The sequence below is a fragment of the Heteronotia binoei genome, chromosome 12, assembly GCF_032191835.1.
Source record: "Heteronotia binoei isolate CCM8104 ecotype False Entrance Well chromosome 12, APGP_CSIRO_Hbin_v1, whole genome shotgun sequence".
Classification (NCBI taxonomy): domain Eukaryota; kingdom Metazoa; phylum Chordata; class Lepidosauria; order Squamata; family Gekkonidae; genus Heteronotia; species Heteronotia binoei.
In genome coordinates this window covers 2171000-2184326 of record NC_083234.1, presented here as the reverse complement: position 1 = coordinate 2184326, position 13327 = coordinate 2171000, and the positions used below count along the sequence as shown (strand labels likewise).

Here is a 13327-nt window from a genome sequence, read left to right as displayed (position 1 = left end):
ATCCTTTAACTCTGTTCGATTTTATTGTTGTAAGTTGCCCTGAGCCCACTTGCGCGATATTAATCCAAACATTAAATTATGCTGATGAGCGGGAGGCTCAGGACGAACAAAAGAAACTACTACTTCAGACAGAGTCATTAAAACATGGAATTCTCCGCCAGAGGATGGCGTGACGGCCACAGGAGTAAACAGCTTTAAAAGGGGATCTGACAGATTCATGGAGGATACGTCTCTCAGAGGCTCGAGCTGTGGTGACTGGGGGGAACCTCCATGTTCAAGGGCACTAATCTCTGAATCCCAGAACAGCCAGGAGGCAGCATAAGGGGAAGGGCCTCGGCCTCTCTGCCCTGTTGTTGGCTCTCCAGAGGAACTGGCTGGCCCCTGTGTGAGACCAGAGGGGCCCTCGCTAGTCTGATCCAGCTGGGTTCTTCTTAGGCTCCCCCATAATGCCCAGTGCCACGCAGCTGAATGACATTCTGCCCTTCTCTCCAGCACAGAATCAAAGACATGAAAGGAGCGGAGGGTGTCTAGCCCGCTCATCTGCCCCACAGCCACCCACAGATGGATCCCCGGCACTGGAGACCACAAGCAGGTGGTTGGAGGGAAGGAAGGCCTGGGGAGCTACTGCTTGCAGAGGGACCAGGGAGCATGGTTAGTGGGTAGCCTGGCATCTTGCTGCAAAGCCACAGCCCTAAGAATGACAAAGCAGAGTATATGTGTGTGTGTGCGGGGGGAGAGAGACTGCAGTCTCTGCTCCTCCTGAGCCACCTAATAAGGCAGGCAGCAGGCTCCCCAAGCACTCCTGTAGGCAAGGCAGGCACTCTAGCCCTGTCCCCTTGTTACCTGACTAAGCCACAGCAGGGCATCTGCCATCTCCAGCTCCGCACGGTCTTTGCCAGCGACTCAACCCGCGTCTGGTCAAGAGTGCCTCTCTTTGCAAAATGAGACCCAATGTGGGGCCAGAGATAAGGAAGAGGAGAGAGGACTAAAGGGGCTGAGCCCGGAAGGAAGCGCAGCTGCAGGCGCTGCCAGAAAGGAGCTGCCCAAGTTCTGCACAGAAAGAAATTGTTCTGGGGAAAACGTGTCAAGAGAAGGAAGGCACCCTTCTGCCTGCATGCAGCTCACAATGGGGCCATTTTTGCAAGAAAACAAGAGGCATTTCACCCACATATGGGGGGGGGGGGGGCTAGCCAAATGGCACACTGCTTCCAAACTCAATGGAAATCGAACTAACAGTCTGTCCAGTACTGCCAGCGCCCTGTAACATTTTCAACAGCCACACTTCCTTGGAGTAACTGATTGTGCATCCAGGATTCAGCTGGGGGAAAGAAATGGGGGGAGGGAGGCTCTAGCAGCAGGGCCCCATGCACTGAAAACTTGCAGCATGAAACTTGGGGGGTGCACTGAAGGGAAAGAACCTTTTGTACTTCAGACGTAGATAATGCTTTCACATTTTTTTGAAAAAGTAAATAAATTGTGTAACAATTAATATGCAATAACATGTTTAATAATAATATTAATTCAGTGTTGTGTCAGAATGGTTAGCAAGTCAGACCAGGATCTGAAAGACCTGTGTTCAAATCCCCCCTCTGCCACTGAGGAGCACTGCAGGACCTTGGGCCAATCACATGCTCAGAGAATCATAGAGTGGGAAGGGGCCAAACAGGCTGTCTAGTCCAAGCCCCTGTTCATTGCAGAATCAGACTAGAGAACCCCTGACAAGTATTCATCCAGATGCTGCTTGAAGACTGCCAGTGAGGGGGCGCTCACCACCTCCCTCAACGTGACCTACTTCACAAGGCTGTTGTGAAAATAAAATGGGGCATGATGTAAGCCACTGTAGTTCCCAGCTGAAGAGAAAGGCAGGGTATACAGAAGTTTGCAACTTTAAGTACTGGGTATGTTTACTATTTTTCTTAAGCAAGCAAGGGTTATTTGATGAGACACTATGGGGCTCAACAGCAGAGCATCTGCCTGGCACACAGAAGGTCCCAGGTTCAATCCCCAGCAGCATTTCCATGTAAAAGGACCAGGCAAGACGTCTGCCTGAGACTCTGCAGCTGCCAGTTTCAGCACAATACTGGCTTTGATGAACCAAGGGATTCGGTATGCTGCTTCAGCATACGTTACCATACATGTATACTTTTAAATCCCATTAATACCTCAACCACTACACACTTTTATCCAGAAGACATGTTAGGGAAATCCAGGAGTGTTCCCTGGGACTCCACACCCTGCCAGAGTCCACTGGGCTGGGGTGCAAGCAGGGCGCTGCTTACGTAGGCTATGAAGTGTTATGAGATGCAGAGCCAAAGAATAGAGTGTAAAGCCAATCCAAGATTATATTCAAAAACACTTAAGTCTCATTCAGGAATAAAGTCTGCAAGATCCAAATGACAAGCTTCATGTAGTTCAATCAGTAAAAAACATTTACGTTTGGCACGGAAGCGAGTGTTGCATGCATTCCAGCCCTGCCAAGAAATTTCCCATTTATTTATTTATTTCTGGCTTCAACATTTCCGGGACTCTTCTCCCTCTCTAGGCTGACTGCTGGGAGCCAGGCCCACCGTTCTGCAGGCGTCCCTCGCTCCTTTCCCAGTGCCTCAGCAGACTCCCCCCCCCCCCCCCGGGCTTAGGGGGCAGAGAGCGATGCTAGGGGCAGGCGCCCCGCCGGGAAAGCGGGCGGACAAGCGAGGAAGCCTGCCCAAGGCTCCGGGGGTGGGAGGGAGAAGCAGCAGCAGCAGCCCCCCAGAACCACGAAGCTCTCTGCAAACGCCCCGACAAGGTGCGCCCCGCCTCCCTCCGCAGCTTGCGCAAGGAGTAGGAAGAAAGCCCCCTCCCCCCAAGCCCCTCGGAGGGCCCAGGCTGCCCCACGGCTGCGCTCCTGGCGAGGGGAAGCGGACACTCACGACAGGCGGCGCGTCCATGGCGGGAGTGGCGGGCGGGCATTCGCACCTCTGCCTCCCCTTCCTCCTCCCCGGTGCTTTGCGCAGGCGCCGCTCCCGCCTCGTTTCTGACCCAGGCCCCGCCCCCTCCGCTCCAGGGCCCCGCCCCCCCGCCCCGCCCAAGAAGGAGAGAGAGAGAGAGGAGCGGCCCTTTAATGGGAGGGAGATTGACAGCCCGGCGCTAGGTGCTCCGCTTGGCATGCTGGATGAGCAGGTCCCGCTGCAGCCCCGCCTCCAGCCCCGCAGCAGTGAGGAGGGCGGCTCGGCCCGCTGGAGGGAGGTCAGTGACCAGCGTGAGCTTGTTGAAGACCCCGCGCCCGAAGTGGTCCGCCACCACCGAGAAGCCGTCGTTGGAGCACTTCAGCTGCAGCAGGGGGACACGGGGACAGAGCCTCAGTCGGGGGCTGCGGGGGGGAGGCAGGGACCCCCACACACAGCCCCCTACCCCCTTCCCTCCTCCCCACACCCCAGCCCCGCCACACACACACACACCTGGTGCTGGAACTGGTCATGTAGGTCCCGCTTCTGCTCCTGCGCCCGGATCATGTCCATCACCTTGCGGTTTTCCGGCAGGCAGGTCGGGCACTCCGAGCCGCTCTCCGAGTAGCTCTCGAAGCAGTGCTGGTGGAAGGAGTGGCTGCAGAGGAAGTGCACCGAGGGCAGCTCCAGCGCGCTCGTGCAGATGCTGCACTTGGTCTTCTGGAAGATCTTGGGGCTGAGGCAGGGAGGGAGGGAGGAAGCACACCGGGTAGTCAGACACCAGCCAGCACACCTCCCCAGCAACACATTTCAGACAGCCACAACCTCACTGCGGAAATCTCCAGCCCATGTTTTAATTATGGGCACCGTGCTCATTGGCAAACAAGCTGGATGTGTCTTTTAACACACACACACCTCAAAAGCACAGAATGTGAATAATTCCCTTTCTCTGATAGCCCTGGCAATATTTGTCCTCCATCAACCCCATGTTCATTTTTGTTCATACACCACAACAGCTGCCTCCTCCCTGAAGCTGCTGTCATTTCGGATCAAGCATAATCGCCTCAGACGTAATTTGGTGGTTGTAGGCGTTATACTCTCTAAATTTCAGTGTGCCTGCTGAGAGAACACATTGGATGCAGGAAGACACACTGGCCTTTGGGGTAGAGCTGCACATGTGGAATCTCTACTGAAGAGGAATTAACTCTTCAACGCAAGTGATACGGGTGGAAATACTGGGCCCTCAGGGCTTCTTGAAAGTTGAGGTGATCCATATGACCACCCTTATGATCAAACCCCTGAGGCTGATCTTGAAATGGAGAAGGAAATGAAGAAGGTGAACTTCTTACGTTGTGCAGGGAATTCGGCTAGAGATTCCTTCCAACTTTATGATTCTAGGATTAAAATGTGAAATTTGCTGCCAGAGGATTGCCGCTGGGGTTGCAGCTACCTGTTCTTCAGCTCCTCGATCTCCTTGCGGATCCGCTTGGTCTCCTCCCGGTATTTCTGGATCTTCTGCTCATCCTGTTCAATCTGGCGGCTCTGCTTCTGCAGCTTGCTGACCAGGTAGTCCTTGATGACGGACAGGGTGGCTGTAGAGTTGTGAGCCAGGGTCTGCACCACTGGGAGAGACAACAGGGAAGGCTGGCAGATGCCTCTCTGTGCTCCAGCCTGCACCTCCCAGCCTCTCACACCAACAGCAGCCAGGCCCATCTTGAGCCTGACCTGGGCTTTCTGCTGCTCTCCGGGCTGCTTCCTTTCACACTCCACAAGTAGCCAGGCCTTGCTTTCAGTGTGCTCCAGCGGGGCCTCCATTTGCTGTGGGGCACTAGAACCCAGCCCTTCAAGAGGGGGTTCTGCTGGAGCATTAATGCACCAAAGGAGGGGGCGGTGCTGGCAAACGGCAGCTGAAGGGCTGTGTTAGCCCTGATCCTCAGGGCCAGTGTGCAACTAGCCTGTCACGGGTATTTGTGTGGGTCAAGCAAAGCTGCCCACCCTGAGCCATCAGACGAGGGCAGGCTAGACAGTCCCCTCCAGGCACAGGGACTGCTGGGCTCTGGGGAGCTGCTCCCCGCAGGAAAGGGGGGGGAGAGAGAGAGAGCAGGGCCAGCCTCACCTCTCATTTCAACTGCCGTTTTGTCAGCTCCCCTCGACACAGCTGCTGAGCAAGGGCTAGTGCTGCCCAGGTGGAAGGGCCCAGAAGCCACCAACTGCCTGCCTGCCCTCCCTCCCAGAATTGGGGCCCTGCCCCCCCCAGCCCCTTTCCTTCTCTCACCGAGCAGGGGGGGCATGAGGCTCTTGGTTTCAATGTGCTTGAGCACAGCCGTGATGTGTTCCTTGCAGTCTTCCTCCTTGTGGGCAAAGTAGCCCAGGGCTTGTTCCCAGAGGGAAGGCTCTTGGTCTCCGTAGAGCTCACAGACCTCCACCACCTTCCTGTGCTGCTCATGCTGCATGTGGTAGTGCATGATGTGCTGGAACCTGGGCCAGGGAGAGGACCAGTGAGAGGCAGGCCTCTGCCCCTCCCCCCCACAGGGAAAGGTCCACCGCCCCCTCTGCACTCACAGCTTGCCCTGTTCGTAGAGGTACAAGACGCCATCCTTGAAGCCGTGCATCTGGCAGAGGACCAGAGCCTTATCAAAGGCACTTCGGAACCTTCCACTCTTCAGCAGGGAAATGGCTTCATTGTGCAGCTTCTCTTTCACCTGCCAAGAACCCAAAGCCACAAAAGCATCAGGCTCCGGAGACGGGGGCGGGAAGGAACACTCAGCTCCACTGTGGAGCACCGGCCTGACACACAGACAGTCCCAGGCTCGGCTCCATCCGTGGTCATGGGTACTGGGCTGGGGATAACCGTTCCCCATGCCTGAAACCTGAGGAGATGCTACCGAACAGACCAGACAGTGCTCGGCAAAATGGATCAGTGGTCTGGCTTGGCCTAAACATCCAGATTTGACTGCTACAATGTATTCTACGTGGGGCTGGCCTGGAAGAGGATCCAGAATCTACAACAGGAACTCTGTAGCTGGAATTCTGGCTGGAGCAGGTTGTAGGAACCTTATTGCTCCAGTTTTATTCCACTTATGCTGCCAATTCAAGGTGCTGCCCCTGACCTTGAAAGCCCTGTATGGATAGAGCCATCACTGCCTAGTCCCATCTTTACCTACCCAACTGCTATGGTCACCTTGAGAGGCCCTGCTTTGGTTGCCTCCGCCTCCTGAAGCTGGATGAGTGGCAACCCAGGAATGGGTCTTCTCAATCGTGGCTCGTAAGTTACAGAATTTGCTTCTCCTCAGGGAGATTCATCTTCCACCTTCTCTCATGGTCATCCTTGGGACTCCTTTGCTTTGCTTGGCATCCCCTCGCTGAGTCCCCCAAGCCCTCCTCCCATCCCGTGGTTGTTTCAGACACACACGCAAACATGCACGTGCTTATGAGGGGAGGGGGAAGATCGGGGGTTAGTTATCTTCTGGCTTTCACTTGAACTTTTAAAATCTATTACAAGCTGCCTTGAACCACAAACAAAGGTGAAGCAGAAATACTGTAATCAATTTAAAAACCCCACAATTCTGAACAGGTTTATCATCATTTAATGGTGTTATCGTTTACTGCCTCGGTTGGGTGGGCAGGTGGCTTGAAAAGACAGGTATCTGAAGAAGAGGTGAGCAGTGACTCACAACAGTTTCTCCCCTGCTGCAACTTTTGTTAGTCTTTAAGGTACTACTGGACTCTTGCTCTTTTCTACTGTTACAAAACAAAAAAAGGTTCAAAGTTGGGGGAGGGGGCGAGCACCTCTGTGGCCAGGACAAGGGGGATAGGAGCTTGGGGAGGGGCCATGGCGCAGTGGCAGAGCGTCTGCTTAGCCTGCAAAAGGTCCCAGGTTCAGTCTCCAGCAGCATCTCCAACTAAAAAAGGATCTGGAAAGTAGGGGATGTGAAAGACCTTTCTTCCTCTGCCTGAGACCCTGGAGAGCAGCTGCCAGTCTGAGTAGACAAGACTGACCTCAGTGGACCGCAAGGGTCTGATTCTGTAGAAGGCAGCTTCATGTATTGCAGGGGGCTACCAATTCCACACCCACTGATGTGTAGGAATGCTGCCAGAAGCCCACCAGCCCCCCCCTCCACAGACACAGGCATACCTTTGGGTCCTGCTCGTGGTCCCAGCTCTGAAGGCGGAGCTCCAGCAGCGTGTCATACACCCCCTGTGGAGAGTCCGGCTGCACCTCAGACATGTGCTCGAGGAAGGCTCGCAGTTCCCGGGAGTTGTTGGCAAAAATGGGGATGAACTCCTCCGGGCTGGCCTGGAAAGCAAGAAGGGAAGGCAGCAGCAGCTGGGACGCTCCAGAGACAGTGGGTCACATCCAGACCTATTTCCTACTAGTGAAACTGCCAAAAAGGCTACACTGAGGATCGCCGGACCCGCTCCAACAGCCACAATGAGGGACTGGAGCATCGAGAAGGAGGGCAGGAAGAGCCAGCAGGAAGGATCCAGGGAGCCTCCCATGCCAAGCCACCCACCCCCATACCCCAAAGCCCTGCCTTGCTGCCCACGGAACAGACAAACCAGTTTCAGAGCTTCAGTGCCAGCTGCCCTCAGCTCCTCCCTCCCCCTCCCGCAGACCCACAAGGGGACTTCTTGCGCTGGCTGCAGGGTGTACCTTCCGCCCTTCGGGAACTGCCAGCCCCTCAGAATTCCCCGCTGGCCGGTAGGCTGTGCACAGGACCTTCAGGAGCTCAGTGGTCTCCTTGGGGACATGATGCATGAGGATCTTGCCGTAGCGCTTCATGTTGCTCTCAGCCTGCTCAAAGGGTAGCCTGCCAATGTAGTGCAAGGCCTCCTGGTAGTTCTGCAAGGAGGAGGCTTTGTGGTCAGGCTCTGCCTCGCAAGAGGATTGAACCCTCCGGCAGCTGACCACGTGCCCAAGCAGCTGCCTCCCCCGGGGTGGGAGGAGGGGGATCGAACGAAGCAGCAATCCTGCCGCTGCTCTTGCACAGCCCAGCACTGGCCCAGATCCAGTCCAGTAGGAGACGAAAGCAATGGGGGTTTAGCCATCTCCAGCCCTGAGCCCCACAATGTTTTAGATGTATTTTTTTAGATGTATTTAAGTGGTTTATGTATATGTTTTTTTCTTTAGTGTTGATGTGTTGGTATGTTTGTGGAAGAGCACCTCATTTCGTTGCTCTCATTTTCCTTTTTTGAGAACAATGACAATAAATTTATCATATCATATCACGAAGGTTGTAAAAGGCCAATTAAAGAAGTGCTGAAGGCTGGCAAGGTGCCCGCTCTGGTGCCCTGCAGATGGGATGCAGCAGGCTCCACCCCCAGTTTGGATAACCACAGGGCCCAAAGGAAGAACACAGCCGCCTGCCCCCCCAGGAGTGTCAAAAGGACAGGCAGGCAGGCAGGCGGGCAGCTCATCACCTTGATGTCCTCCAGCTGGATCTTCAGGTACCACTCGTGGTGCGCGTGCTTCTCAGCCAAGTACCCAGCGTGGGAATAACAGCCTGCCTGCCGCAGCACCCTGATGGCCGTCTCCACGTCAAAGTGCACCTCGCTTTCACTTGTCTACAGGGGAAGACAGAGCAAGGCAACCCTCATGCAGCCCTCAGAAGGAACTCAACTCACTTCCACGGTGGGACTACGAACTACCACCACCACCACCCACCTCCTGGTGTCTGGAGCAAAATGCCCCCAGGACCACCTCAGGAAGAGTGCCTTGGCTTCCCTGCCCTTCACCAGCCACCCCACTCCCATTCTAGATTCGGAGCTATAAACACCATCTCCTGGAAGACAAAGGAAAGGCCTCAGGGAAGGAACAAGGCTGCGCGCCTGCCTGCGCCAAAGAAAGGGTTGTCCTGCCCGAGGAGCCCCCCTGCCAAGAGGCTCCGGGGAGGCGCTTGAAGTTGACACCAGAGTCTGGCACCCAGGGAGCCCCACCCAACCTTGATGAACTCCTCCAGCTTGGTGATGTCTTTCAGCTTGGTGTAGCAGTTCAGCAGCAGCGTCGTGTGGTCCGCGTTGGCCAGGGACTGCAAGTGCAGTGTCTGCAAGTAGGCCGTCAAGTTGTGTATCCTCTGAGCATCCAAGAACTTGCGGATGACGTAGGAGGGCTCCAGCTTCCCGATGGTCCTGGGGAGAAAGGGGTCTCCTTAGGCTCCTGCAGAAGCCTTCCAACCCTGCAAGGCGCAACTCAGAAGGCAGCACCCAGCACCCCGCCTCCAACTGTGCAGGGCCTGAATACTGCAGTCACGGCATGACAGAGGGAGGCTGTGTATCAAAATCCGCATTTATCAGATCTGACAGATCCCTGCAGCGGGCATGCTCCGTAGAGTACTTCCTCCACACACTAACTAGCAGCAATTCTCAAGGGCTTTGGGAAGAAGTCTTACTATCACTTACAAACTGATTCAAAACAAAACAGAGATACCAGGAATTGAACACCTGGATCTTTTGCATGCAAAGCAGATGCTCTGCCCGCAGTGCCAAGGCCTCTCTCCCTTCAGAGGTGAGCTGCAGGTCTGCCTGTCCATGTTCCCCACCATGTCAGAACTCCTGAGCACCCACATAGAAAAAGGACAGTTTTGATTCAACTTGCAAACCATGCCTTTGCATGATTCCTTCTCTTTTCAGGCAATGCTTCCTCAGCTTTATTATACCTGCTCAGGAAGGGAATGCAAAAGGACCCCTGCAAGAAAGGCAGCAGGGCCCTCAGACACAGAGTCCACTTCTGTGGTGCTCCAATGTCTTCCCGCCAACATGCCAGCCTCCTCTGCCCCTTGCCTACCGGATATACTGCTGGATGGCCCCATCATGGTTTCCCTTGTTGTACAAATGGTCACCATACTGGCGGAAGATCTCAGAAAGCCCATCACTGTCTAGGTGGTGGCTCCTGGCCAAGTTAATGGCCATTTCAAACAGGTTTTTCTTGAAAAGCATCTGCTGAGTGGGAAAAGAAGCTGTTGATTCAGATGGCCTGCACCATACCCCTTGATAACTCCCGGTGGGGTACTGGAGTGCCAGGCCTCTGAATGGAGGTTCCAGCCCACAGCTCCTGCCAGAAGCAGCAAGCCCCAGACACTTTTGCCATGAGCCCCCTTGCCTCCAGTTTGGTCTGTGTATCCTTCTCCTGCAACGCATGGAGCTTGCCATCTCTAGTCAGCACATAGAGGCATCCCCATTCAGCCAGGACGTCTACCACGTCATCAAAGACTGAGCTGTAAGCGATGAACTTGTTGCTGAGATCATAAACATTCAGGATTTGCTTGTCAGAATTTTGTGGGTCACCCGCAGCAAAGTCAGACCTGGAGCACAAATAAACAAGGAGAGTTTCCCTACATTTCTAACCCTGACCCCCCCAAAGCCCCACTGTTCATAAGCCGTCACAGCACAGAAGTGAGTATTTCCTCTGAAAGAACTTTCCATATCCATTGCCTGAGCAATTCTTGGTCTACTAACCTCAGCATTTCCAGGCAAATGCAGCAGGCTTCTGCCCACAGATGGGAAATCTAGACACTCCACATGCAAGACTTTGCACTTAACCTAGCAGTTTCCCATTCCTCATTCCCTGCACAATCCCCTCCCCTCACATCTACCATCTCTGCAGTGCCTGTTTGTGCCTTCTTGCCTTCAATGTCTTGATTCCCAGATCTCACTGCACTGCATGTTGTGATGACCAGTTGCTCTTATAAGGGGCAAGCTTGTTTATTATTACTGAAGCAACTAAACTCTGATTTATCAGGAGTCTTAATGACCAGCAGTAAGAACCCATTTTCAGAGATAAAGTATCAATTTTCTAATAGTACATTACTCAAAATGTTTAGTATGAACATTCTTGTATAACACCCTGCCCTTATACTGCCCTGTCAATCATTCCAAAAGGGGGAAAATTCGTAAGAGTTTGAAAGCCTTTCTTTGTTAAGTGCCCAGAAAAATACGCAGGAGAAAGTGTTCAAATTTTGCCATTTTGTCTCCACATTTTTACTCTCAACAATACCTCCTTGAAGATGATTTTGGGACACCTGCTTGACCAATGACGGTCAACAGGACACCACATGAGAAAGTCATGCTGGGGCAGGCCTTCATCTTGGGATTCCTGGGGTAGATCCCATGCAACACTCCCAGGAGAAGTCGCACTGCCTGTGGACAGGGCCTTTCTCACAAGTGGCAGAAAGCCAAGAAAACTCCACCAGTTCTTACTGCTTTCTTGCCAGAAGGAACAAAATATTGGGTTCATATCCTCAGGCTCTGCGTCCAATGAGAACATGAAAAAACATATAAAGATAGTTGGCCTCTCTCTACCCCACTCCAGACAGGCAGTACAACAAATCTACAACAAGTCTGTCCTAAGGAGCCTTACTTTGGAGAGGTCTTCCGGTCCTTGGACACAATGACAAGGTAGCCCCGATACCAATGGGCAATAAGCTTCTGCCCCTCGAAAGCAAAACATGGCCCACGCTCATCAGGCTGATACAGATACACACACTCATCCCCTGCTACAATAAACTGGAGGTCCTGGGAGGGGTCGCTCAGAGTAGAGCAGCGCAGCCCACAGCCACGAATATCCAATTCCTGTCGCGGATAATCCTTCACAGAAAGTGTGTAGCACTATAAAGTCAACCAGATAAAGGCAACAATGAAACTCATTAGGTGGAATAATAGGTGACCCAGACTGTGCCATCTTGATCTCTTCCCCAATCAACCCAACATCGTACCTGGATACTCTCAGTGGTAGCAACAAACAGATGTGTTGTTTTGCCAGACTGACGGAAGGCAAGGCCGGTAACTGGATAACTGCCTTCATGAAGGGTCTGAGTCTTACTGTGCCGATCTCGTGTTATGTCTCCTTTTGTAAGCACAACGCTCCCATCTGTGAAGCCTAAGGAAGCAGAGGGAAAGAGAATACTGTATTCTCATGGCAACCCTAGAACATCTAGTGCTCTCTATCCACAGAAAACAGTCTAAAAGTTCAATTACAGGAACATGGAAAGTGAAAGTATTGCTCAAACCCAGAAGCTTTCCCCCATACCTTTCCACTTTACTAGCACATCCTGCAGTAGAAGCACCAGCCTTGCTTCTACTTACCAATAGCCATGAAGTTCAGATTCTCATGGACTGTGAGACAGGACACAACCGTGGGCTTGTTGCCTGGTATTGCAGGGAATATCCTAGTACACAGAGGATTCCCACCATCACGTTTCTCTAGATTCCAAACTTTGACCTGCATAGCATCACAAGGAAACTGGTTTAAGGACAGCATGTTCCCCAAGTAATTCTGTTGTACTGAAAGTTAACTGCTAGTGTCCTCAAAAGATGACTCTTTGCTCCACCTGACAGAACCTCAGAACAAAGTTTACCTATCCAGAGGCCCCATTTACCTAATCCTTCCTCCAAAAAGTTCAGGATGGCATCTGCCTTTTACCCCTAGAACAGTCTCTGAGGTACGTTAAACTGAGCACGTACAACTGACTCAAGGATATCCCACCAGTTCAATGACAGAAGTGGGCTGGAACTTGGGTCTCCTGCATCCAGATCCAGCCACACCAGCATGCTGCTGCTGTTGTTTGCAGCCACACTCCTGCCTTCCCCTGCAATAGCTAGTCTGGCAGGAAGAACCTGCAGACCCTCTACCCTCCTCAACTTACCAAAGGATTAATACCTTCTTCGTCTTCCCCAACGGAAACCAAGATGCTGTGCTGCTTCAACTGATAGAGGTGAGTCACTCTCAGCTTATAAGCCTGAAAGCTGCTGAGTTCCAGGGACCGCGGCAGGAACCATATCTGGCCTTCCATATGTAGGCTTCAGTTAAGGCCCTCTCCGGATTGAAGAGCAGCAGTCAAGAAGCAGGCCTCCCACCCCTCCTCCCCCAAGCAGCCTGCTTCCCCTCCCCTGCCCCATCAGCCCTGCACCGGCGGCCCCCAGGGAGGCTGCTGCCCGCGAGCCTCCTTCCCCAGCCCTGGGCGCGGCCTTCCTGGAGCCCCTCCGCCCAAGCGGCACCGGCGCCGCCCCAAGGATATCCCCAAAGACGAGGCTGCCCCGGCCCGAGTCGCAGACCGCGATGCCCGGCGGCAGGAGCAGGAGGCTGTTGCTGCCGCCGCCATCGAGCCCCGCGCGCTCCTTCACCGTCTCCCGGTCGAAGAAGGCGAAGCGCCGCCACTGCAGGTAGGCAGCCATCTTGCCGGGCCCCGGGGAGTAGTCATGTGACGTAGGCGCGCGGGGTGACGGTAGTTGTAGTGTGGCGGCCCGGAGCAGGCGACTGCGCATGCTCAGGAGCTGGCAGCGCGCCCAGCGGCGCCCCGCCCCCTTCCCCCGCTCGGGGCCGGCCGGAGCCTCGACGTGGCCCAATGGCGAGCGAGTGCGGCCGGCCGGCCAATCAGGCGCCGCCGCGTGCTCGCTGGAGGAGGCTC

General features: G+C 54.1%; 1 protein-coding gene across 1 annotated transcript; it reads right to left on the bottom strand.

Moving 5' to 3' along the window:
* Window positions 1-3078: 3078 nt before the first annotated feature.
* Window positions 3079-13122, bottom strand: VPS11 (VPS11 core subunit of CORVET and HOPS complexes). The gene is made up of 16 exons (XM_060250942.1): window positions 12938-13122; window positions 12566-12714; window positions 12006-12141; window positions 11636-11799; window positions 11281-11528; window positions 10024-10225; window positions 9709-9860; window positions 8867-9053; window positions 8346-8489; window positions 7579-7767; window positions 7060-7221; window positions 5487-5626; window positions 5200-5402; window positions 4375-4546; window positions 3438-3660; window positions 3079-3309 (listed from the first exon to the last, which is right to left on the bottom strand). Exons 1-16 carry the CDS (start codon window positions 13092-13094, stop codon window positions 3127-3129), a joined length of 2811 nt encoding a protein of 936 aa, XP_060106925.1. The 5' UTR covers window positions 13095-13122; the 3' UTR covers window positions 3079-3126.
* Between the last annotated feature and the right edge of the window lie 205 nt (window positions 13123-13327).